Below are 24,782 nucleotides of genomic sequence, written 5' to 3'. Positions count from 1 at the left end.
CGTTTTCCTTAAGTTCTGCTGTCTAATTAAGGAATTGAGTGTATGGGATTTGCATTAACTGCTACTCCGATCATTTAGTGAAGGTAAAAGTAAGAGAATTTTTGTTTCTCGTTGCCTTTAATTATCAGTAAGATTCATAGAAAACTGTACATCACCATTTTCTTTGATACACTTGATGTTTTTATTTTTATTATTTTAAAGGCATTAGCGAGAATAAGATCATGAATATACAAATATTACCGATATGTTAATCCTCGTTCATTGTGATTACTAATGACTGATGGTATGACAGTGAAGAGTACACCTAGAAACAAAAATCAATTAAATAGCACTCAAGCCAAGCCGCCCTGTGCCGCCCTCTCCCGGGGATGGTAGGAAGCACGGTCGTCTGTCTGTTTACTTAGCTGTACAGCATTTTCATGTACGGTTTTTACATATTTATGCGGCAAATCATCTTTAAAGTGGTATAAATGTAAGTTAATAACATATTTTATGTTAACGTGCTTCCTTTAAGTGAAATGAAGTTGGTAAAACGAGAAAATAAAAGTAGAAAACGTTGAATTATGATGTCATCCGTGTTCTTGCTAAGCAGCTGATTTGTTGACATCACAGACTACAGCTGATTTCGTCAGCTGATGTAAACATGTGTTAAGCCAGTGGCTGTTTACTCTTGTGTACACTTTAAAGTCTGCACACAAGTAGGTAAGTAAATGGTACTTCATAAAAATTTGGTGTAAACTACTTGAGATTGTCTTTATTTCAAATTGTTTAATTGTGTTGACTCAAGCAGCCACAAAGGTACCTTCAAAATATTGTAAAATTACATCCCCTGCCAGAAGCATTACTTCCTACAGGCTGATGATACAAAGTTATGGTTGACAGCTTCATTCTTTCCATTTGTTTATTTGAAAAATTCAAACATTTTCATTTTCAGCTTACAGTATTTCACTTTTGATTTTTGGGAAATATGCAACAAATAACAAGTTTGATGGCATTATATTCTGCTGACACACAGTAGGTTAAAGGACTGAAGCATTACCAAACACTACACAAATAGACATTTTATAGTAATATAACAGTTAGCATGCAGTTTTCTAAATATAGGATGAAATAAAGAGTTTTTTATAAGAGTGCTCTTTCCATGCAGAGTTCTTTTCTATGCCGTTTAATAATGCACCATATCTAGGATTCCTTCTGTATTGAATTAAATTTGCACATGGAAAAATGCTTCGAAGCACAATTTATATATAAACATTTGGTATTATTTTACTTTCGGACATAGCATGCCCGAAAGTTATAAACTACTGAAACATTTAGATCTCGCTTTTCTGAGCATTTTGAACACCGTATATACATGGCGGAAATGGATAATAGCAACACAATTGAGTTTAATTGATTTTACGAAGTTTTCAGCCTTCATCTCTGTGAGGGGATATTAATGACACATCACACATGTGCAATATTGACTGATGTCACCCATTCGTGACCAATGATGTATCAGTATCATCATGTGAATTTTTTTCACAGGAAGCAGCCTGGGTAATTTCATTGACCAGTCTGACAATGGCCATGGTGGATGTTGGTTGTCATTTGTGCTCCTACGATTATTTTGAGTATTGCTGAGTTTTACGAGAAAGACAATCATTCTATCCAATTCTTATGTATCCCTGGTCCTTCCACTTTTAACTAAGGTATTGTACTTTCGGACATGGTGAGCCCCAGAGTTTTTAACTACTGAAAAATTTAGGTTAGTTTAAGCTAAGCCTACCGGGGGTCTGGGGGCAGAGCCCCCGGCTAGGGGTTAGGTTTTGTTAGGTTAGATGACTCGTTTTTGTTTTCTCCCCTACCAAAAATCCCCGATTTCCCAGGCTCTCCCCCATATTTGTTTTTTATTTATTCATTTATTTTTTTTGTGGGGGGTTTCCGCCAAAAATACATTGGAAAAACATATTGGTCAACCCCTCGGGACTCATGTCCGAAAGTAAAAATTTACCAAAAATTTTATACAGTACAATGAAGCATGTTTTCATTCCATTGGTAAATGGTGCTCATTTTTATGTATACATCGGTGCCATGATGACAGTATTAAAGTAGACAAATAACTTTTATATATACCTGTATTAAAATCATCTTTCTTGCTCTCTTTTTGTTGTTATGGTGTGTCATTTGTAGTTCTGAAACCATATGCAGCACAGTATAACCTTGCGTGGACTGTGTGTGCTCGCGCGTTGGTTGTAAATTTAAATTTGGATAATCTTGATGGATACAATTCTTAATTGATCGTGGATTAGCAAAAGAAATAGAGGAATGTCTGAATTTTGGGGTAACTTGCAGTTCTCCTGCTAAGTGCGAATGGTAAACCTGTGAATGAATAACAAGGGTTTACTGTACAGTACACTGTACTATAATATCCATGGCTAAGCATAAGCATTTTTTTTTTAATTCTGTTAAAGAACTGCAGACCACAAGATTGAATATCCACAATACAAAATGCACCAATTTGTAACTTTTTATCCTTTGCTGAGGTATCAGTAATACTGTATCTACCTTCACCACTGAGCTTAAATTATGTTCATGCAAGTGTTGTTAATCTAGTGTTAACTTAATAAGAATACAGATAGTATATTACTGGGAAATATCCAGTCTGGTTGTATCTTATTCAAAATATGCAGTATACCGTAGGTGTCCTGTAATTCAGTGTTCTGCCATACTTTCTTGTACGTACTGTTTTGTATTTTAAATTTTTAAATTGGCATATTGGTTTTCATTAAGAATGGCTCTTTGATTTTCCTTTATAAGTCACTTCTAATGTCAGCCTATTGAATATAACACTTGCCTCCAGACCCATTAGTCTACTGATGTCAGTCCACTAAAGTGGTTCTTGAGTGGCCCTGCAAGGAAAGTGTTTGCCTTTTAAGTAGTACAGGGCGTCCTCGCTTAACGTCGAGGTTACGTTCCTGAAAATGTGACGTTATGCGAAACAACGTGAAGCGGATCAATTTTCCCCAAAATAAATAAATAAAATATGGGAGTTACGTTCCTGAGCCTCCCTTTGCCCCATGAAAAAAGTTACATATACAGAAAACCATTGCCACTACTAAGTTTGTATTGGTACTCACCGATGGGCGGAGGTGGTAGAGCGAGTGTGTGGTGGGTAGTGGAGCGAAGGAGGAGGATGGCGGGAATGGAGGAGGAAAGTAGGAGCGGAGGAGGGTGGTGAGTCTCTGAGACTCTGCGGCTGCCTCCTCCTCCTCCGTTGTTGTTTGCTCCTCCTCGGCTGCCGGTTATTGTGAAGAAGCTCCTTCTGCCATCCGACGACGAAAAAATGAATCCAGTGTTGACTGCTTGGTGCTACTCATCTTCTTCTCCTTAGAGATCTCCGTGTTGGAACCAAGACTGTCCTCAATGCTGCGTTGAACCTTTGAGCTACGTTCTCTGTTTGGGTCATCATCTAGAAGCATTTGCATTGCTTGCTGGAACATGTTCAACGATTCTGTCAACCTCTTGGAAGTTAGCGTTCGTTGAGGTTCTTCTTTGTACTCGTTACAGATCTTCGTTGGTGAGCTCTTCTGTATGGGATGCCAGGACGTCCTCAATATCCTCTGATTCCAGCTCATCAAAGCCTGCCTGTTTAGCCAAGCTGAGGATATCCCTATTCACAGCTGGGACTAAATCCGTGAATCCCGTAAAACTGTTGACGCACTTGGGCCACAGTTTACGCCTTGTACCATTCAGGCAACTTTATGAAACCTCTCCCCATGCCTTGCCAATGTTGTCAATTGCATGAAGAATGTTGAAGCCGCGCCAATATTCTCTGATCGTTGGTTTATTTTCTCCGTCTGTAGCCTTGAGCAGCTGGGCCATGGTACGGCCTAAATAATAAGCCTTGGATGCAGCGATGACGCCTTGGTCCATAGGCTGCATCAGTGCTGTTGTATTGGGAGGTACAGGTACAACTTTTACACTGTCATGCAAGTCGTTGAAATTGGGAGGATGAGCTGGAGCATTGTCAAGGATCAGAAGAATTTTGAAGTTAAGGTTCTCCTTGGCACAGTATTCCTTCAGTGCAGGGACGGCGTACACATTTAACCACTGGCTAAATATGGCGCCGGTTATCCATGCCTTTTTGTTTGCCCTGTAAATGACAGAAGGTGATCCTTAGAGTAACCTTTCAGGGCCCATGGGTTGGCAGCGCGAGAAATCAGCATAGGCTTCAGCTTGAAGTCACCGGCAACGTTCGCACCAAGCAGCAGCGTCAAGCGGTCTTTTGTTGTTTTAAAACCTGCGTTCTTTTCTCCTCCTTGCAGATATAGGTCCTCTCAGGCATCCACTTCCAAAAGAGACCAGTTTCATCCACATTGAAGACTTGCTTCGGTGAGTAGCCTCCTTGCTGGACAATCCATTTGAATTCTGGCGGGAATGTCTCAGCTGCAACCGTATCTGAACTGGCATTTTCACCAGTCATCCTAATATTATGGAAGTTATAACGGTGCTTAAAACGTTGAAACCATCCTTGGCTGGCTGTAAAGGTCTCTTCCTTCAATCCTTCACCCTCTTCTGCCTTTAAGTTGTCAAACAAAGATCTGGCCTTCCGCTGGATAAGCATAAGGCTCACAAGGGCATTGCGTTGATTCTGATCCTCCATCCACATTGCCAGCATCTTTTCCACCTTCTTTATCACAGTGCTTCTAGTACAAGTCGTCTTAGTAGCACTCAGAGAAGAACCACTTCCAGCACTAACCTTAATCTTGTCACCTTTGGTCCGGATAGTACACACCGTTGTGGGGGTTAGACCAAGCACAGCGGCTGTGTCCACAGCACGTTCCCTTATTTCAAATCGGGTTAATACATCCATTTTCGTAGTAAGGGTAATGGTCTTACGTTACCTCTTCACTACACTAGCATCAGTAGCACTTGATGGGTGCTTGGAAGCTATTTTGAATGGTTAGAGTACAGTTTTAGAGCAAAATCACTTGAGCACACGCGAATGATGTGAAGTCGTAACAGAGACTGGCTTGGCGTCGCTTGGGGACGCTGTGACTTTCCGCGAGTGAGGGCAGTGTGCCGAGCCGAGAGAGCGTAGTGCGGCCAGACAAGAGCGGGTGATGTGCCGTAGAAAGTAGTCCGTGACGACACAAAACGACATGTAATCGGATCAACGGGATGTTAAACGAATTTTGGGTCTCTAAAGTTCAGCGACATAGTACCGAAACAACGTTAAGCGAGGACTTACTGCATTGGCTTCAGATAGAAGCAATTTAGATATACTGTATTGTGCATGCTTTCAGCCAGGGTCCAGGTTGCTTTATGTCTGAAGTAAGTTATCCTCTAGATCTAGCTTTTAGATTTTTTGCAAAATAATGATAATTCTTTTGTAGATCTAATTTGTTTCCATCTTATGTTTCTAGTAAGATAAATAAATCACTTGTCTCTCTGTTTCCTAATGCTATTATTTCTTATTTTAGATTCACAATTTACAGGCTGTAAAAAACGTCTCTCGAGCTTGAAATCTGAAATCAGTCTTAAACCTACCGGTATCTTGAAATTTTTAGCAAAGATTCAAACAACAATGAGAACACAAATCACTTTTCACTTTATCTCGTTAAAGCTCCTATATCTGTATTATGGAATACTTTGTTAAATGGCTTTAACTCTAATCATAAATGTAGCTACAATATTTAGACATTGTATTTAAAAAAAAAGGAATCTAAAGTTGTGAATTGCCTCAACCTGGCCTTCTGGAGAGGTATGTCGGTTGACCTATCTTGCAAAGAGTTGCATGGTCATTAGCTAAGACTTTTTCATATGCCAGTACAGTACAGTATCTGAATGAGATCACAAACAAAGTTCATGGTGTTGGGAAGTTGAAAGGTTAGATGTTTACTGAACTATGAATTTTTTAATACAGCATTCTGTTGTGGTGTTTATATCAGAGCACCTTAAGCTTCCCCTTTCACCTCCTCCCAACATTATTCTGGCTGCTGATAATGTTGAGGTAGTCCACAGAGATTGTAGCAATAAATGTCGGATTAACTCCTAAAATCTCATTTTATGCTTGATGCTTGAGACCAGAGCAGATGATTCAGTAGTCCTCCCTCTTTCTGACAGTATAGTATGAAGCATCTGGAACTAAGTGGTTGGATCTGTTATTCCACTTTTTCAAAGGGATTCTGTTTATAGCAACCAATTTTTTTCTCACCATTTTCCACCATAAATGGGCTGTAGCACTAATATTAAGTCATCCATGATTTTGGTCTCGGCTATAAAATAGAATTTCAGTATTCAGTCTTCCATATATTTATTATGTAATTAAACTTAAATTTGTTTTAACTTTGCAGCATCATGTGAGGTAAAGAAAGGATCAGGCCAGCACTTTTGCTGAATACACAGCGAACTATTGCTGGCCCCTCCAACAGTACATCGAGCCGTTTCATATAAGGGTCACCCTCCAAGAAACAGAGATGGAGGAAATAATTGGACCCTTCATTTTTACTTCAAATTTTGAAAGTGGAAATTTGGCTCGAGTGGAAAAAGTTGATCCTCCAGGTAACTATTTGTAGTGTAATACATTCTGTACATGTCATTATGATACAGCTGTATATAGTAAACTATAGCATATATTGGTCATTCTGAATCATACAGTATAAGCTACAGTTGGTACTGTGCAGCATTTGTCTGAAAATTTTCCATAAGTAGTGGGTTAGGTTGAAACTGCTCTCTAAAGAAAACATTAGGGCCAGGTGATGGTACTGAGTAATTGAAAGTATGTTAATGTATCGGTTAATCTGAATGAATATATTGGTGAGAGAGTGGAATATGTCTTCTTTGTACTGAGTGGAATAGATAAGCTGTAACAGGTATATGTCCAAAGCTATGGCATAATATGTGCATGGATGATTAAATTATCTGAGGATTGATTGTGTATAAGGAATAATTCAGTTTCTGGTTAATGCCCTCTGCCAGGCAACTTGGCATAATATTTAAACTAGTAATTTGGTTATTTTATCTCTATGGACCATCACCAAGTGCTTATATCCTGGAGTAATGTTTGAATTGAATTAAATTGAAACAGTTTATTTAGCCAGAAAAACACAGATACAGAGTGGATAAAAATAACAACATTAACATGGCTGAGCTAGTTGGTGTGAAGGTATGGAACAACTTACCCCCACCCATCCGAGCAATGACTACGCTCCATTCCTTTAAATCATCTCTAAAAAAAATATCTATTGTTGAAGTATTAATATTTCTTGTAACACTTGCTATATTTACAGTACCTGCTTTTATTGTACCACCAAATCCGTTTTATCGGAAATTATCATGTAAATAAATAAGTAATTACCATTGCAATACACATAATTGCCAACTGGACATAATCCTGAAAGCTCTGCCCTACTAATCTTTAAATAGCACACAACCATTGGTGGTCAGGTCACCTCACCATCTGACCTGACCACCAACCGTTGTGTGCTATTTAAAGATTAGTAGGGTCATTACCTAATACCTGACCATTGTGGACCTGGTCTCACCCTCCTCTGTATATATACACCTTGGTTTGTATTTCTCTTTAGTCTGTACTCACCCCTGAAGATGTGAATTACACGAAAGCGCTTGGGAACTTCGTGTTTTCTTCTTTCCTTGTGGTTATCAGCATATATATGTGCGTGCGTGCGTGCGTGTATATATATATACTTCCTTGAGATAAATGTATAGTATATATCAGGTGCCTCAAAGAGAGCTCAGGTTCTCAACTGGCTCAGCCATGTTAATATTGTTATTTCTATCCACTCTGTATCTGTATTTTTCTGGCTAAATGAAATGTTTCAATTCAATTCAATTCAAACTTTTTTAGGCACCTGATATATACTATACATTTATCTCAAGGAAGTATTATGTAACATTTAGTATCATCTGGAATAGTACAATAGCATGGTGGTAATAAGAACATCTCATAATGTTACCACGGTTATCACTTCAATATTTATTAATTTTATTTGATTTATTTTACGTATTTTTGTATTTATATATACATAAATTACAGTGGAATTGAAAAACATAAGTAGAATGGGGGAGCAGTACAACATGGGTTTTACAGTAATAAGGTTGAAGAAGAAGACAGAGCTGTTGAGATTATGGCATTAATATAATGTCTCCTCCTTGATTAATTTTGTGGAAACAGTATGGTATTTTTATACCATACTGTACACTGTATACAGAGTGGGATGAAAGAAGTCTTGTAAATAAAAAAAAAAATTTACTGTACACATTTTCTTTTGTCATATTTCAGATGGTGATTGTAAACTGTACAGGTTGCCAGTTCTTATACCTAGAGACTGTGAGTTGATGAAGAATGTCTAAGAGAGATTAGAATGCCTGCAGTTGCCTAGTCTGGCAAGGGGTAACTTAATAGAAGTCTATAAGCACCTCAGAGGACATTACTTAGTTGAGTTTTCATACCTGGTACTAGTGATTGCCCGCCCCACTAGAGGTCACAGCTTCTTATTGAAGAAGCCACAAGTTAAGAAAGCTATCAGGGCAAACTTATTTTGGAGAGAGGGTTGTGAACTCCTGGAAATGTCTGCTAGAGAATGTTCTGTTGGTACTGAGTGTATGCTCATTCAAGATGCATTCTGGAGCCAGTGCATAACCAGTGCTTTCCAATGTTGCACAGCAGAGACGTGAATTGTCTTGACAGACTACCCAAACAGCTTACAGGCTGATCAGTGGCAAAGAGGACAAAGTAAAGTAAAATAAAGAATTTGTGATGGTAGGTAGTAGACAGCTATGAAACAGGAAAGTACTACCACTTGAGAAGATATTGGAAGCATAATGTGTTGTTAATGGTAGACCCTGCTGCCTTATGGCATCACAAAAATTGTGACCAAGTCTCAGGTTGCAGTTCGGACTGAATTTCTGCCTCATTTACACATAATTGCAGGGTCTCAATTGTTTTTCTTATTTTGACAACATAACCTATTTATCGTTTCTCACTTTTGATCTGTTTTTTTCCATTTCTGTATGCAGCAGTTATTATTATTACCTGTATTTAAATTCCATATAGTATTTTTTTGTTTTATTTGTTGATGAACCATAAATTATGCCTAGCATGTATCAAAAGTATAATTATGAGACAGTAAAGGTCTTTATAGGTACTATACTGTACTGTTTACTCTGCCATGTATGGTACTATATATATAAATATTAAATTGAGGTGTTTGTGTTTGTTTTGCAGGCTCTGGTCATGCCCCATCAAGTCAGGGAGGTTCTCTCACTGGAGGACGTAAGGCACACAAGTCGTCCACATCCTCCCAGCCAATTGTTGATCCTATGCCTGTCAATTATGAATTCAACCTGTGGACTCGTCCAGATTGTGCAGGCACAGAATATGAAAATAACAATAGAACTTGGTTCTTCTTTGGTATTAAGGGTATGTTTCACGTAGCTTTTAATGGTATGCCATATTGGGCAGGATTTTTATTGTTTCAATTTAACAACACATCTGAACACTCTTCTTGATAAAATTTGTATACTTTTTGGATGTGGTACAGTACCATAAACAAGGTCTCTACTGGTCTGGAAAACCTAGAAAAGCCAGGGAATTATACAAATAAACCTGGAATTTTATGTGAATTAATTCAACTTCAAAATATTGTCATTTTAACAGCAATCTTTCCATAAATTAATGATGTACTATATACAGCTCTTCCCCGACTTACGACCTACTCGACTTACGATCACTCGCACTTACGACCACCCGCACTTACGACCACCCGCACTTAAGACCACCCGCACTTACGACCTGCCTCAGTCGTACCAAAATTTTGTCAAATTACGTATTTTCGAGTCACGTCAGTACACAGACAAAATTTTCGTTTGCAATTCACTTTAAAATGGCTGTCAACCTTAAAAGTGAGAGTTTTGTGGTGATGAGAAGAAAAAGAGACACCCATTTTAGATTTTCTATGTATTATTTAAGCATTTTCGACTTACGACCTGTATTTGGGTCCCTTACCCCGTCGTAAGTCGGGGAGGAGCTGTATATACTGTAAATATATATATATATACAGTATATCAAGAAATTGAAGACCCTTTCGTGACCCACCCCAAGCCTAATAATGAACCTCGGCCAAGACCTTGACACCCTCCCCCCTCCCCATCCATATTTTCCTTCTCGGATTTGTGTGATTCACATGGGTCGACCTGGTTTGGGAATGCTAACATATACAGTCGACCCTCGTTAATTCGGACTAATAGGGGGGGAAGGGTATCCGTTTTAGCCGATTGTCCGAATTAACCAATTTAGGGGTTAATATTGCATTATATTTCAAAGTCATTGTTTTCGTCACGATTTTATCCCACTTTCCACTGTAATACGTACGTCATTTCATCAAAAATATTACATTTCCGTGAATGCATTATATCAAGCACAGTATGAATAGAATACTATTGTAATATAACAGTATTTTAACCAAAAACTATTAAAAAAACGAGTAACTTTTCTTGAACATCGGAAGGTTAGGTAAAATCTTTTGTTTTCGTTATGTATTTTATCCTATTTTACATTGAAATACATCACGTTTCAGCAAAACTACTATTTATTTCCGAGAATATATTCATTTAGGCGCAGTTTAGGTATAATATACGTGTGATGTAACAATTTTTTAACTGAAAATGATTCAAAAAACATGTGTACCGTCTAGCTGATACTCAACAGCTGGTGGTGTGTCATGCTTCGTTGTAAACAATAGGAGGTTGAAGTAGATTACCGGGTATTATATTAAGTGTGAAATATCGAAAAGGTTTTTATTACCGGTATTTTTTGTAGATCAATGAGAACTGTGATACCGTATATGATATGATAAGTTAGCCTGTGCTAAGAACTTCAACATAGAGTACTGAAAACACGTTGTAAGGTAATTTAGCCTATTGTAAGTTGGTGAGCTTCATTTGCTGAAGGAACTGCACAACTTTTCATTACTAATTGGTACATATTTTACGTTTCCATTGTTTACTGGCAGTAAATGGTAAATATTTTTCATGTCTGAAGCTAAAAGTTGCATCCCCCCCCCCCACACTAGTGGTGGAGATGTTACATTTAACCAAAAAGACGCTGGTGTTTTATCCCAGCAGTGGGTGGATCAGCATTTTAGGTTAAGGTCCGCATAGGTAATATTCCTACAAATCTAAAAAAATAAAAATAAAAGTTCAGATTTTGTCCGAATTATCCGAAATCAAGATTAAAGGGGTCCGAATTTACGAGGGTCGACTGTACATGTGCATTTAAGGATACCATGTCATTTTTCTTAAGAATATGTACAAAAGATTCATAATTGTTTATTACTGAATATGTATTTGATTGAATTAATGTTTATGTATGTGAAATGAGGAATGCAATTCATTAAATACTTGTAATACATAGAATGTTAAAACACATGAGGAGACAAGACGGCATTGTTTTCGTGAGTGACGATTGTTCTTCATAAGAAATTGAAGAAAATAATACCCTGGTTGTAGCTGTAGTGAACTTAATTTAAAAAATATTGAATACCTGTATGTATGTTATAAGTAATGCTATTTAATGTTAATAAATGGAACACTAGGAGTAGCTAACCATGGTAAAGAAATAAGGCGAGACGATTCGGAACGTCAAAGTATGAACAGTAAGTGCATACATGTGAAAACTTATTGTCATTTCTCAACATATGAATATGAAAGCAACACTTATTTACTGTTCATATATGTTTTAAATAATATTTACGAATGTAAAACTAAAATTCTATTCGCCAATGATGGTAAAGTTTGAAACATAAAGACAGCCAATGAGTATTGTGCGAGTTTTTACTCAGATGACGAAGTTATCAGGCTTAACTCTGGCTGAAGTACTTAATTAGTTAAACCCCTTAAATTTTAATTCTGAGAGAAAAGTATATTTTGGTCGAAAAATTACTAAGGTGTAAGACTTGCATTTTCGACAGTTTTGGCCCAAAATTTGATTTTTTTGAAAATCACATTATAGGTACTCCTGAGCATGGTGATTTCGAATATGAGGTCCACTATTCAACTGCGGGGTAATTAGTGGTTGTAATTACGTTTTCCATAAAGCTGTTGCTGAAACTGCTACTGAACCTGAAGTTGATGTTTAAACTGCTTATGATGCTGAATTTGATGGTGTAGCTGAAGTTGATGGTTTAGGCCTTCGAATAATAAAGCTTTCGAAAGAATCTTGCACAGCTGCTTTCTTTTCTCATTATATATCTTTATGTAGAGGTCATTTGTATTTATTTAAATTTTAATGCTTTGTTCTGTTAATGGATCCACTTAAGAAAATATGTTCATTGCTTGCTCCATATAATATCCACAGACCTCTCACCTTTTTCATATCGTTTTAACACATCTAATTTCTCGGATAAGCTTTGACACTTTCTACTTGCTTTTGAAACAACACTACCATCACTTGCTCTCTCGCTCATGTTGAATAGGGATGCAAAAATGTTGTAAGAAACCTGAGAAAGCTTTTCTCCAGCTCCTGTTACAGATGCGTGAAAACAAAAGGCCCGCCAAGCTCCTACTGTACTGTTGTTTACCACTCATTAGCAAGGCAGCTTCTTTGTGCAAGGCTCTCTTCATCTCTTTTACTGTATTTTTTTATAATACATATCGTGATTTAGTTATTATTTATATGAAAATGTAATTTTATATGATATTTATTATATTTTGGTCGTAAATACAATTGAAATAAGGATGTAAACTGAATTGGGTCCTAAATTATCTAGGGTTTCAAATACATAAAGTTGTTGGTTGAACCGTTGTTATCCGAGGCTTCCCTGTACAGTATTAAAAAGTGTTAATGAGTTCTTAACATTTCTAATCCCTTCATTTTTTATAGGTGGTGCTGTAGGCAACCGAGTGAGACTGAATGTGATGAATCTGAACAAACAGTCTAAACTCTACTCTCAAGGGATGCAGCCAGTTATGCAATGCATTTCTAACACCCGTCCTCCGCGGTGGGAACGCATCAAGGACAGATGCACTTATCGGGTATGATATTATTGAGTGTCTCTAAACGTAATTATGATCGCTATTAATAGCAAAGTAGTGTGGTACCCAAGTAGATACAACATTCACCTTCTGTCTTAAGGGTCATTTGGTTATGTCTTGGGCATCCCCAGTTCACTGAGCTGTGAATGGGTACCATAAACACACTTCTTTGTTAGTGTCAGATATTAAACAAGTGTAATTACATTTAACTTGAATTTGGCACAATATGTTTTATCAATCTGACCTGGGATATATATTTTTTTAAATCCTGTATCATGAAATTCTAACCGCATCTGACAAATTTCTAACCTAGTGCTGTCTTGGGTGTCTGTAAAATCAGCATGTCTACAGGGTGAAAATCAAATTTCCAGGTCCCATATTCATGATTGGAGTTTAATAATTGCATATAGGGTACTGTATAATAAAAAAAATAGGATATCTTTCACTTTTCCACTAGGTATCAGTAAAGGGGAGACTCGATCAAATTTAGCATGTGTTTGCTTCTCAAGCCTGCTCTGTTAGCTCTGCCAGAAAAAAGACAATTGAATCAACACCTCAGTTCCAATAACATGAGCTTGGAGGTAGGACACAATCTCTGCCCCTTTATTCATATTGAAAGCTAAATATTCCTCCCAGATTTCATTTAGCACTTACACTGTATTGATTGATGGTCATACAATCCTAGATGTTAGTTTTTTATATGGTTGAAGTTTATGATATGCACAAAAAGGGTATTTGCAATTGCCAACAACTGGGTCAATGTGTTTGGTATGAAGGGCCTCCATGTCCTAGCAACTTGCTAATACAGTACAGCCTCTCTCAATTTGGCTGGAAAATGTGGGAAAATTTATGGCTTTTCTAAATCTAGTTTTGTATTTTATTTCTCTAGTAATACTTTTATCATTGATTAGGTTTTTTCTTATTTCAGAGTGAGGAGAATAGCACTGTGATAACATGGGTTCACACGGTCAATGAAGCATGTGCAGTAACGCACTATGCATTCACATACCCCTTCACATATTCAGAACTGCAAACTGTGCTGGAGAGTTTGGACCGCCGATTTCCTCCAGGGTGTCCAAGTTTATATTATCATAGAGAGTTGCTTATTTATTCATTAGATCATTGGCGTGTGGATTTGGTGACTGTTAGTTCCCACAATGATAGGGTGGAAGAAAGGGAGGATAGATTACCAGGACTCTTCCCACTGGCTGATCAACCTCGTCCTCATCGTTTCCCGAATAAAAAGGTGGTATTTGTGTCTGCCAGAGTTCATCCTGGGGAGACTTCCTCCAGTTTTGTCCTAAATGGCTTCTTGAATTTTATTGTCTCAAATGATCCTCGTGCTGTGAAACTAAGGGATATGTTTGTCTTTAAGTTGATTCCATTTTTGAATCCTGATGGTGTTGTCCGTGGCCATTATCGCACTGATCAACGTGGAGTAAACTTGAATCGTGTGTATGTAGACCCCTCACCTACCTTGCATCCAACTATATATGCTGCCAGGCAAGTGATCCTCTATCACCATCACGGCCAGTTAACTACAACCCCAGTGGAGGAGACACCCTCAATATCCACAAATACTGATTCTACAGATCCTGCTACTGTTAATGCAACAAGTACTTCCAGTGATGATTTGGGCGTGTCTGTTACAAATACTTCCAAGGGACCACCAGTTGTGATGGATGAAGATACCTGCCACAGTTTCAGTGATGTTCAGTGTGGAAAAGCTGGAGGCTCAGGAAGTGGAAGGGTACGAGGCATGTCTCTCATGGAGATGGATGAACCTTCAGCTTCAGGATGGGACATATCCAGTAATGTCTCGGTAGACTGTGGGATGGCTGGCAGTTCATTTCACCGAGATCCACATACTGTTGAAGTGCATGATGATTGCTCAAATGTATCATGTATCAGTGAGGCTGAAACAGGTGTTACTTCCATGTTTGGCTCTATGGCTGCTTTAAGTGAGTTCAGAGACATTATATCCATAAATAAAAATAGTGAACAAACCAACAAGGCAGTGAATTCTCCTTGTGTTACACAAATTAAGAATGAGGCGATAGAATGTGATGCTTCTTGTAAATCTAAGGATTTGTTTTTAAAGGATTTTAACAAAGAAGAAAGTGATAAAGGATGTAGGGACTGTTTTTATGATCAAAGATTATCAAACAAAACAACAATTGAGAGAGATCTTAACATTTTTGGTAGTGTAAGTGCCAGTAAACAAAAGCCAAATCTTAGCACTGTTTCTCCAAATGCAAACATTGTATCAGTAACCTCAGTATCTTCACCAGTGTCTAGTCAACATCAGTTGAAAGTTGAAACTGCTGAACGAAGTGTTAATTACAGTTTTTCTCTTGGCAAAAGTGCAAAAAAGGACTCGTTGAATTTCAAAAGAGATCTGAGTGCAACAGCTGGTGTACATTACAAGACTGTATTAAAATCAGGATCACCTCCAACTCCTAGTGGAGTGCAGGGCACATCTGGAGTAAGAGAAGGATTTGGTATTGCCAGTAGTAGTGAAAGTGAGGCGGAATGTGGTCGTCCTGGAAGAGAATCTGAAGTGTGCTTGGGAGTCCTGGAAACATCTCTTCCATTACCTGCACAAGAGTTTACTCCAGCCCTCAGCCCACCAACACCAATACCTGAGGAAACTCAGGTCACTTCAGGACTTTTCCTGTATGTTGATCTTCATGGCCATGCATCTAAAAAAGGTAAGAATAATTACAGTACCTTGAATCTATTGCTGAAAGTTATAGTTGATACACATTGATAGTTCGTGCAATAAAAAAATATGGGTTATGATAAATATTAGCTATTTGATGCAAGATAGGATAGTCACTATTAATTTTTTTATTCTCTAAACAGCCTATCTGTATTGCAACCATGCACCAATTTGTGAATTAAGGAAGTAATTGTGGAGTTGGGGGGTGGGGGAAGTGCCTGTTGCTAGGGAGTTGGCAGAGGTAGCGTCCCAGTTGGGTTGCATTGCTGTGGCGAATGTTGAGGCCAAGCAGCCACCATCTATGCAAATGGCAGTTGTGTTAAACTTTCATTTAAGCTTTTTCTTAATGGTTAAGCTGCATTTTTTCTTCTAGATTGTATAAAAATGTTGTTTGAAGTAGCACAATTGTTAAATAACATAAGAAAGGTAGGTGGTATGGCTTATGAATGCTGGGAGATAGGTACTGGGAGTTTTGAGTTTGCTTCAGCCTTTTGACTTACCATGTAGGCCATTACTTTACATCTGTGATTATTCCTTTTTCTATGCTTGTTTTCAATATTTATATTAGTTTTGAATTTGTAATACCTGTAGTAACGTAATAGTTAAAATAGTTACATCCCCTTAGCCCTCTACCTACCACTGCAGGCCAAGTTGTGAGCTATGTTATGGTTATTTTTCAACTTGTAATTTTATATAGATGCCCTGTATACCTGGTACTGTACTGTGTAATTTTTTTTTTTAACATGTACACAATCATACATACAAAATGTGAAGAAAAAAAATTATCGTAAGGTCAAAAAGATAAAAGGAATAGACTTTCTTCGTGTGTTAAGAGTTCACGATGAGTAAGGGAGGGAGGGATTTGAGATATCGGCTGTTCTGAGCTGTTTCCCATGTGTAGTGAAACAATTGACAAATTTGTCGTCCAGTAGCCAAATGGCAACAGTATTTATTTTATCTTATTTAGTGGTATCTATTCGCCTCAAGATAAAAATTTACTGGTACAGTTAACTTCAGCTGTTCTGGTGGTGGTCTTGGCCAAGAAGTGATGGTTTGAATCTGGTGTCTTACTATAAATTATATTTAGGATCATACCTAGTATTTCTCAAAAGCTAGATTCAAATTACACAAGAGATTTATGAAAAATTCTCTCTTTTTTTTTTTTTTTTACTAAAAAATCAGGGGTTGAACACTATACGAGATCAATTTATACATGAGTATGCAGTGTATACGGTAATTTAAAGGAGACCTTCCCAGTTATTTTGTGGCTGGTAATCCCTGCAATAAATTGATTTACTTAAGGAAATCATCACAGGTATTTGGTTGCCGAGTTAAATGTTTTGAGAAGATTCTGCCTTTGCCTGCCCTTCAGGAGAAGTTTGTAAATGATGTAAGGTATCTGAGTCATAGATAAATAAAAACATGTAATTTTCTTCCAGGCATTTTCATATATGGGAATTGGTATGAAGATCCAGCTGTGATGGTAGAAAACATGCTCTTCCCTAAAGTCTTGGCCATCAACTGCCCCAACTTTGACTTTGCTGCGTGTAATTTCTCTGAAAGAAATATGTATCTGAAGTAAGTAGATTGTTTCTTTTTTATTCATATTTATATATGAATAAAGCAAAATTTTGCATTTGGATTTTACCCTAACCTAACTCAACCCAACCCAACCCAACCCAACCCAACCCAACCCAACCCAACCCAACCCAGTCCAATCCAAACCAACCTAACCTAATCCAAACTAACCTAACCTAACCTAACCTAACCTATAGCAAAATCTCGCTTCTGGCTATTTTCCAAACAACCACAATGCGTTGTGGTCGCTTTTCGGTTTCTGAGCCCAACATATATACTGTATGCTGTACTGTATATATAGGGTGTTCAGTAAATACTTTTCATAAATTAGGTGGTGTATTCCTGAGACATACCCCGGTAAATAAAGATAAATGACTAAATGACCAAATTGTCAATTCTCAATAGTTTTGGAGTTACAGAACATGACATGCTTGGTAGGAATGTGATGAAACGTATATGGGGTGTATATGAAACATCCAGTACACTGGGCTAGTGACGTTTATTAACAATAATAATGCCATATGACTTGTATCGGTATTAACATTTAGAGGAAATGTTTAAGTTCCACCCCTCTTGGTCAATGCAGGGCTCAGCACGTCGCACTAGTGAGTGTCCCACACGTTCAAAGACCCCAGGGGTGTTGTGAATGTTTGCCACACTGTCCTGTACACGGCGCCACAATTCCTCATGGTTTGTGAACCTCTGTAACATACACCTTGCTTTTTATGTGACCCCACAGGTAGAAATCAAGGGGATTTATGTCAGGTAACCGTAGGTCTCATCACATTCCTATGAAACCTGTCATGTGCTGTAATTCCAAAACTTGAGAATTGACAATTTGGTCATTTAATAATTATCTTTAATCATGTCTCAGGAATATACCCCCTGAATTATGAAAGGTATTTACGGAACACCCTGTATATAAACACCTTTAGAATATTTAAAACATCAATTACGCTGCTTGTGTAAGTTTTAAATACCCTTTATATATATTTTCTCAAGAGTATGGACTAACTTTACCATTTAAGCACGTTAGTTTTCACCTTCCAGAAAAAAGCCGTAAGTCATCCCGAGAACGTCCGACCTAATACTGTACAGTACCTTGATTTTCGGCAGCTGAGGTCGTGACGTAGATTTTGTTCAAATTTCATACAAAGGTACTCTTTTACATGTTGATGAAGGATACGGATTCATAATTGAGTAAATAGTGTTAATTAATGATCCTTGCGATAAAAACTCCTTTAGAATATTAAAACGTCAATGAAAAAAAATGAGGTTCTCTCAGAGAGTTTGCACATGGGGGGGGACGAAATAAGGAAACAAGAGGAGAAAGTTTAAAGTTGGGAAAAAGAGACAAAGGTATAATAGAAAGGGTCAGACTTTGAATGATAGTTTAGTGTTAGGTTATGTGTTTAGCGTCCAGTTTCCTAAAATTTCATGGGATCTTACAGTTCATAGACATTTCATCATACATGTAGCTCCAGAGACAAATCAGTACAGCTGCTCCCCGACTTACGACGGGGTTAGGGACCGACATCCAGGTCATAAGTCGAAATGGTCGTAAGTTGGAAATGCTTAAATAACACATAGAAAATCGAAAATGGGGGTCTCTTTTTCTTCTCAGCACCTCAAAACACTCACTTTTAAGCTTGCCAGCCATTTTAAAGTGAATTATAGATGAAAATTTTGTCTGTGTACTGACTTTGGGACTCAAAAATACATAATTTGACCAAATTTTGGTACGACCGAGGCAGGTCGTAAGTGAAGGTGGACGTAATTCAAGTAGGTCGTAAGTCGGGGAGTTGCTGTAATGGAAAACAAATCATCTCTTTATCCTTGGTAATACAACAGAGGCAGACCACCTAAGACTGATGCCCCATTTATTTAACCCTTGACTCTATATTTACAGGGATCGTCGTGATGGCATGAGTAAAGAAGGTTCCGGACGAGTGGCTATCATGCGGGCTACTGGTCTTCTGCGCTCATACACTCTGGAGTGTAACTATAACACTGGTCGCATTTATAATCCAACCCCACCATCTCCACTTGACCATAGAAAAACTCCACAGAGTCCTCTTTCCTCTCCTCCCAAGTACACTCCAGCAGTGTTTGAAGATGTAAGTATTGTACATGTACAGAGAATGGGATGTTCTCAAAACTGTACTTTTACATTCCCTTGCTGAGTCAAGTTTTGCCTCCTCCAGTGTTCTGTAGGCCTACCTATGGAGCTCTCATCTTATAAAAAGAATATATTTCAAGGCTTATTTAAAGTGTATAAAATGGGTTTTTTTCTTTATTTTGTTTTTAAGGAATTAAAACAAACATTCCACTGAGTTTATGCGAGTTTCTCAAAACAAAATTTGAGGTATTCCAGAGTAACGTGGATGACCTATGACCCAGAAAATCCTCTTAACTGGTTTGGTCTTGGCCCCAAGGGTCCTAGATTTGAGGGTCTAGCATGTGTATTTGAATTTACACCAAGACTTCACTTTTTTGAACATGTATTAATGGTAAATAAAATATTTACATGTATAGGACTAGTTTTAAGATCTTAATTTTAATCATATAGTCTGTTGGACTAATAATTGAGTACTAACATTTTTTGAGGAGTCGATAAGATATGTAAAATCTGTTGGTCTACAGATAAATCTGTAGAAATGGCAACATTGCCGTTAAGAAACGTGATTATAGTCATTCATTGATTTACAGAAGGGTTCTGGGTAAAGATTTGTTTTCTGTCGACCACGGAAACTACTTACAAAATTAGGTTTTCCTAGTGTATTTTGTGTTGTTTCAAGTGAATCTGACCCAAATTTCCATCACAAATGAGCAATTATAGAGATATGACGCTCCCCCGAACTACCAACAATATTGGTTGTTCAAAGTGGGAAGGGCTTTGAGGTAGAGGGTAATTGTGCCCGTTAGTGGACTCTGCTGATTGCATGGATACCGGATAACCGGGATTCTACTGTACAGTAAACCCTTGATAACTCGGCACATATGGGGCTCTGGCCTTGCCGAGTTATCCCAAATTCCGACTTATTGAGGCACTTTCCCCATACTATAAAAATACAACAATAAAAAATTATAAACCCATATATGTGTACCGGTACATGTAATTACTAAATGTAAAAACGTAATACTTACCAACACTGCAGGCGAAGAATGAAGTATTATAATAGGTGGCAGAGATGCATGGTAGGTGATACAGAGGTATAGTAGGTGACAAAGAGGCATGGTAGGTGATGCAGATGGCCAGATGTGCCGAGATTTTCCCAGATAATTGTACATATCTCGGCATTTCCTGAGTTATACATTCCGAGATCATATCCATGCCTAGTTATATGAAATTACGAGTTATCAAATGCCAAGTTATTGAGGGTTTACTGTACTGTAATTGAAATTTCTCTCTGTTTCAGTGTGGACGTCAACTTGGTGTTAGTTTGCTGGATGTTGTGGGTGGTGGCTGTGGATGGTCTCGTATACCTCAGTCACAGTATGGAAATTTGGGAGGTGTAAGAACATGGTTGCACCATTTTCTTAGCTCCTCAGCCCTCTCTCCTCGCACACATATCACAGGTACACACACTCAACGCACACCTGCATCACGCCCATCAAATAAGTTGACAGTGGAGAGGCTAGGTGGTGCCAGGAGTGGTGCTACTGGACCAAGGTTAGGACCGAACAGACAAGGCCCACCAAGCACACCTGCTTCTCCCAGACTTCCACGCAGCCGTAGTCAGCGCGTTCGTCGCCATTCTTGGTGCCTTACTGTAGATGCTGAAAACCAGGAGCCCCAGGAAAATCCTGAGGGAACTACACGATCCCGACCTGTCAGTGCAAAGAAACCAATTGCATCTAGTGGCCTTTCTCCACGTTGTAAGCCAAAGTCACCAAAAATTAAGACATCATCTCCTAAAAAACCAGGAGTGTCTCGCTCTCTAACATTTACAGAGCTTGGTGAAAGTAGCCATATAGGTGGAGAAGCCAAAATTGCAAGTAGTAAGATGACCTCTAGCAAGCACAGCCTTACAGCTTCTGTAAGTCTTACACCAAATTTAAATGTAAAACTTTCAATATCAGACACACCTGAAAGTCCAACATTAGTAAAGAAAGTGGAAAAAATTCGACGACAAAGAAGCAAAGGTTTAACTTCTGGTACAAAAAAGTTGAAAATTTGTGCTAGCTCAAGTTCAAACACAGAGGAAGCATCACTTAAAAACAAAGACCCATCTTACTACAGTCTTCCTGGTTTAGAAGTAAATGAACGTAAATGTAGCCCTCTGTCTCCTTCTCAGGAAGGATTTTATGCTGCAGGTCAGAGTCCGCTATCACCTCGCTCTCCACTCTCTTCTGTGTGTGAGCCCCAAGCTAGCCACAGCTCTCCTGGACTTGGAATAATAACTACTACAGCTTCTTGCGAGCTTTATGTTCAGCCAAAATCACCTGCAGTTGTTACTTCATCAAAAAAAGTGACAAAGGTTTTGTCCTCCCCAAGTAAACGTTCAAGCAAGCACACTTTAAAGTCATTGTCAAAGAGTATGGATCGTTTACCTGCTGTAGCTGGAGCTGCCGGGGAACGTCTCAAACTTTTACCTAAGAAAGTGAAAAAGAAAGTAGCTGCCCGTAGTGTGACAGATCTACCAGGAACCATAACATCACAGCCCATCAAACCTGCTTCTTCCCAACCAACTCTTGATTGGATCATAAGTGAACCACCTCAAGTTATATCTACTGACATTGATCCAGTACCTCCGAAAATTAAGAAACGGAAGAAAAATAGTCGTAAGTCACTGTAAGTGATACCTGTGATTACATTTTACGTTTTTCTATATACAGGAAAAAATTCAAAGGATGTGAAATCTCACAGATGTTTTAGCACCCAAAATCTCAGTTACAATTTACTGTATGAGGTAAGATTTCTCTCATGCAATTAACCAGGAGTTGACACAGGATAAACACTGTAAAGGTATTTAATGCAAAGACTTTCTGTAGTTAGTTGTTGTATAGTCCTCTGATGAAGTTATTGATCATATCAGTAAAAAAACTAAGAATTTAATTTATTGATATTGTCTAATCTGTTGACATTAGTTTAAAATGAGCAGAGGTTTAACCTTATGGATTCATATTCTATTTACAAGAAGAGTACAAGCAAATTATGTTTTACCCCCTTCAATGACCATGTACAGATGAAAGACCAAATTAATCTAACTGTTTATCACTGGAAATTAGTAACTCATAAAGATGGAAAAATACAAGTAATAGACTATGTGTTTCCTCACTTCACTGTTAACTACTGTAGAAATATATGTAATGTACTGTACTTTGTTCACTTTCATCAGTGCTCTTGTTCAATTGTTTGCTTCTAGCTTGATACAGCCATCACTTTGGAAAATTTTTGTATGACATCTCAACTGAAAAAGGTATAATATATTCTAATACCTGTGAGACACTAAAATAATCCTTAATCAGTCTACTTAACCTTGCCAAATCATCATCTGTCATTTGTTTGCCAGTCAAGTAAGGTTAATTTGGTCCAACGCCTTAAGGGATATGTTGCACACATACTACAGTGAGTTCTGCTATAACGCGTGTTTTGATAACGCGAATTTGCTCTAACGCGATTTATGAATTCGGAACAATATTTGTATAACGCGAACGCTTGTTTGCTATAACGCGATTTTTGCTTACTATTTCTCCAATTTTGTGGTATTAACTGTGAATATGGTAAAGAAGAATATCTCCAAAAAGCGTTCTGATGATAGAATTCCCGGTGATTATCGTAAAAGAAAGGATATAACACTTGAAGAGAAGCTCGATGTTATCAACCTCAAAATCACCCTTCTCCCCCATCAAGTTACATTCAATTTTTTCAAGGTAAAGTGTTAAATTTACTGTATGATTTCATTATTAGATATGAATGTAACATTTATTTAGACTGTGCTATCCTTTGTGTTAGGCTAACTACTAAATTTTTTCGATTTCGAGTAATCTGCACCTAACCCTATTTTCTCCATAAGCCCTGTTATTTCTATTACGCGATTTTCTATAACACGATATTTTACAAGAACACAATTATCGCGTTATAGCAGAACTACCTGTAGTAGCTCCCTGCCAATCTTATTGAGCCCTTATATGGATTATGGATCATAAACTGAGACTTTTCCCTTAAACAAATATTTTTAATATTGTAATGATTATTATTATATCATGAGGAAAACTGCAAGTAATAATTTGTATGTCCCAAGCATGTGACGTAAATTATAACCAAGGTGCAGGTCAAACTTTCCATATACATTTTGTTTAAACTGGAAATTGCTTGTGTTCTGATGCTTGCTGGGTGGGCTCGGGTAATCAGAATCAAAGTCGCATCAGTAAATCAATATGGCACAATTATGATAGTAATAAATGAGTGATAACGCTTCATAGAAATTTAATTTCGGACGTATCTGACTTTCTCGCATACTATAAGGTTATAGTACTTAACCTGATTTTGGTATCATTAAAAATCCAAGCTGGATACCTGGAGGGTGAGTTAGGATGTAATGTGATGGTGCTGACTGACTATTCTTCTTTGAGTGACTTTATTTTTCTATGACTTTATTCCTCACCTTGGCTTCTTATTGCATCTTAAACAATACTTTCTTTACATGGTTGTTGAACTTAATAGGTGCTGTCAGAATATTTGTTGATATTTCTACAAAATCCATATATAATAAGAATCATTTGTATATGAAGATTTGTCACTTTCAAAATATTTTTTTATCGAAATTATTCGATATGCTGTGTTTTTTATAATGAAAATATACCAATGATGAGCATTTCTTGTGTGCAAGTAATAACTTTCTAAACCAATAATTATAAATACTGTACTAAGAATATCTAGTTTTGTGAGCAGTAAAGCATAAAAGATGAATTATGACTACAAGTGCAAGTCATAAATTGGAAATACTGTACTGTACTTGCATTTTTAATGACAGTTTGTTTAGTAGTTAGGAATAGTAATTATAATACTGATATTCCACTTGCAATAAGTGTATGGGTGTGGAAAGTAGCATTGGTATAATAATTACACGACATATTGTGGTAATACCCTTTTATTGAGAATGTACACCTACATCAAGCAATAGATGTTCTCAGAAGTAGGCTTTGCAGATTGTAGTTTAGTTTTCATTTTCAACATTGATGATTATTTGTTAGTTTATAACCTTTGAGTATATAGACTTACCTAGGAGAGCAGTTTATAACCTTTGATTATAGAGGTATGTAGGAAAGCAGTTTCAGATGACAGAAAAATCTTACCATGGACTGTGACAAATTTTGCTTTGCATTCTGTATTTTTTGTAGTTGTATACTATATTGTTTATTTCAAAGATACTGATTCATACTTTTCATGTACTAAAGTGTTGTTACTGTTTTACAATTACAATGTGTTCCTGCTATT

General features: G+C 37.5%; 1 protein-coding gene across 3 annotated transcripts; it reads left to right on the top strand.

The window, feature by feature from the left end:
* Positions 1 to 348: 348 nt before the first annotated feature.
* Positions 349 to 23,030, top strand: LOC121873262 (cytosolic carboxypeptidase-like protein 5). 3 transcript variants are annotated; one of them, XM_042376690.1, is made up of 9 exons: positions 357 to 702; positions 4,308 to 4,374; positions 6,339 to 6,546; positions 9,233 to 9,427; positions 12,887 to 13,038; positions 13,967 to 15,749; positions 17,200 to 17,338; positions 19,248 to 19,455; positions 20,758 to 23,030. In XM_042376690.1, the coding sequence occupies exons 3-9, from the start codon at positions 6,462 to 6,464 to the stop codon at positions 22,135 to 22,137; spliced, it is 3,942 nt and encodes a 1,313-aa protein (XP_042232624.1). In that variant the 5' UTR covers positions 357 to 702; positions 4,308 to 4,374; positions 6,339 to 6,461; the 3' UTR covers positions 22,138 to 23,030. The 3 variants fall into 3 exon arrangements, with proteins under 3 accessions (XP_042232625.1, XP_042232624.1, XP_042232623.1); XM_042376691.1 differs by lacking the exon at positions 4,308 to 4,374 and having other exon boundaries at positions 349 to 472; XM_042376689.1 differs by lacking the exon at positions 4,308 to 4,374.
* The last annotated feature ends 1,752 nt before the right edge of the window (positions 23,031 to 24,782 follow it).

Source organism: Homarus americanus, unplaced genomic scaffold, assembly GCF_018991925.1.
Source record: "Homarus americanus isolate GMGI-L3 unplaced genomic scaffold, GMGI_Hamer_2.0 scaffold32929, whole genome shotgun sequence".
NCBI classification, from domain to species: Eukaryota; Metazoa; Arthropoda; class Malacostraca; order Decapoda; family Nephropidae; genus Homarus; species Homarus americanus.
Note: the sequence above shows the minus strand (reverse complement) of the source record. Positions and strands in the feature narration are given on the sequence as shown.

Coding starts and splice junctions, on each gene's coding strand:
- LOC121873262 (XM_042376691.1), top strand. CDS start 6,462: ATGGAGGAAATAATTGGACCCTTCATTTTTACTTCAAATTTTGAAAGT. Junction 9,428..12,886: donor GTTCTTCTTTGGTATTAAGG/GTATGTTTCACG, acceptor CATTTTTTATAG/GTGGTGCTGTAGGCAACCGA. Junction 15,750..17,199: donor TGGCCATGCATCTAAAAAAG/GTAAGAATAATT, acceptor ATTTTCTTCCAG/GCATTTTCATATATGGGAAT.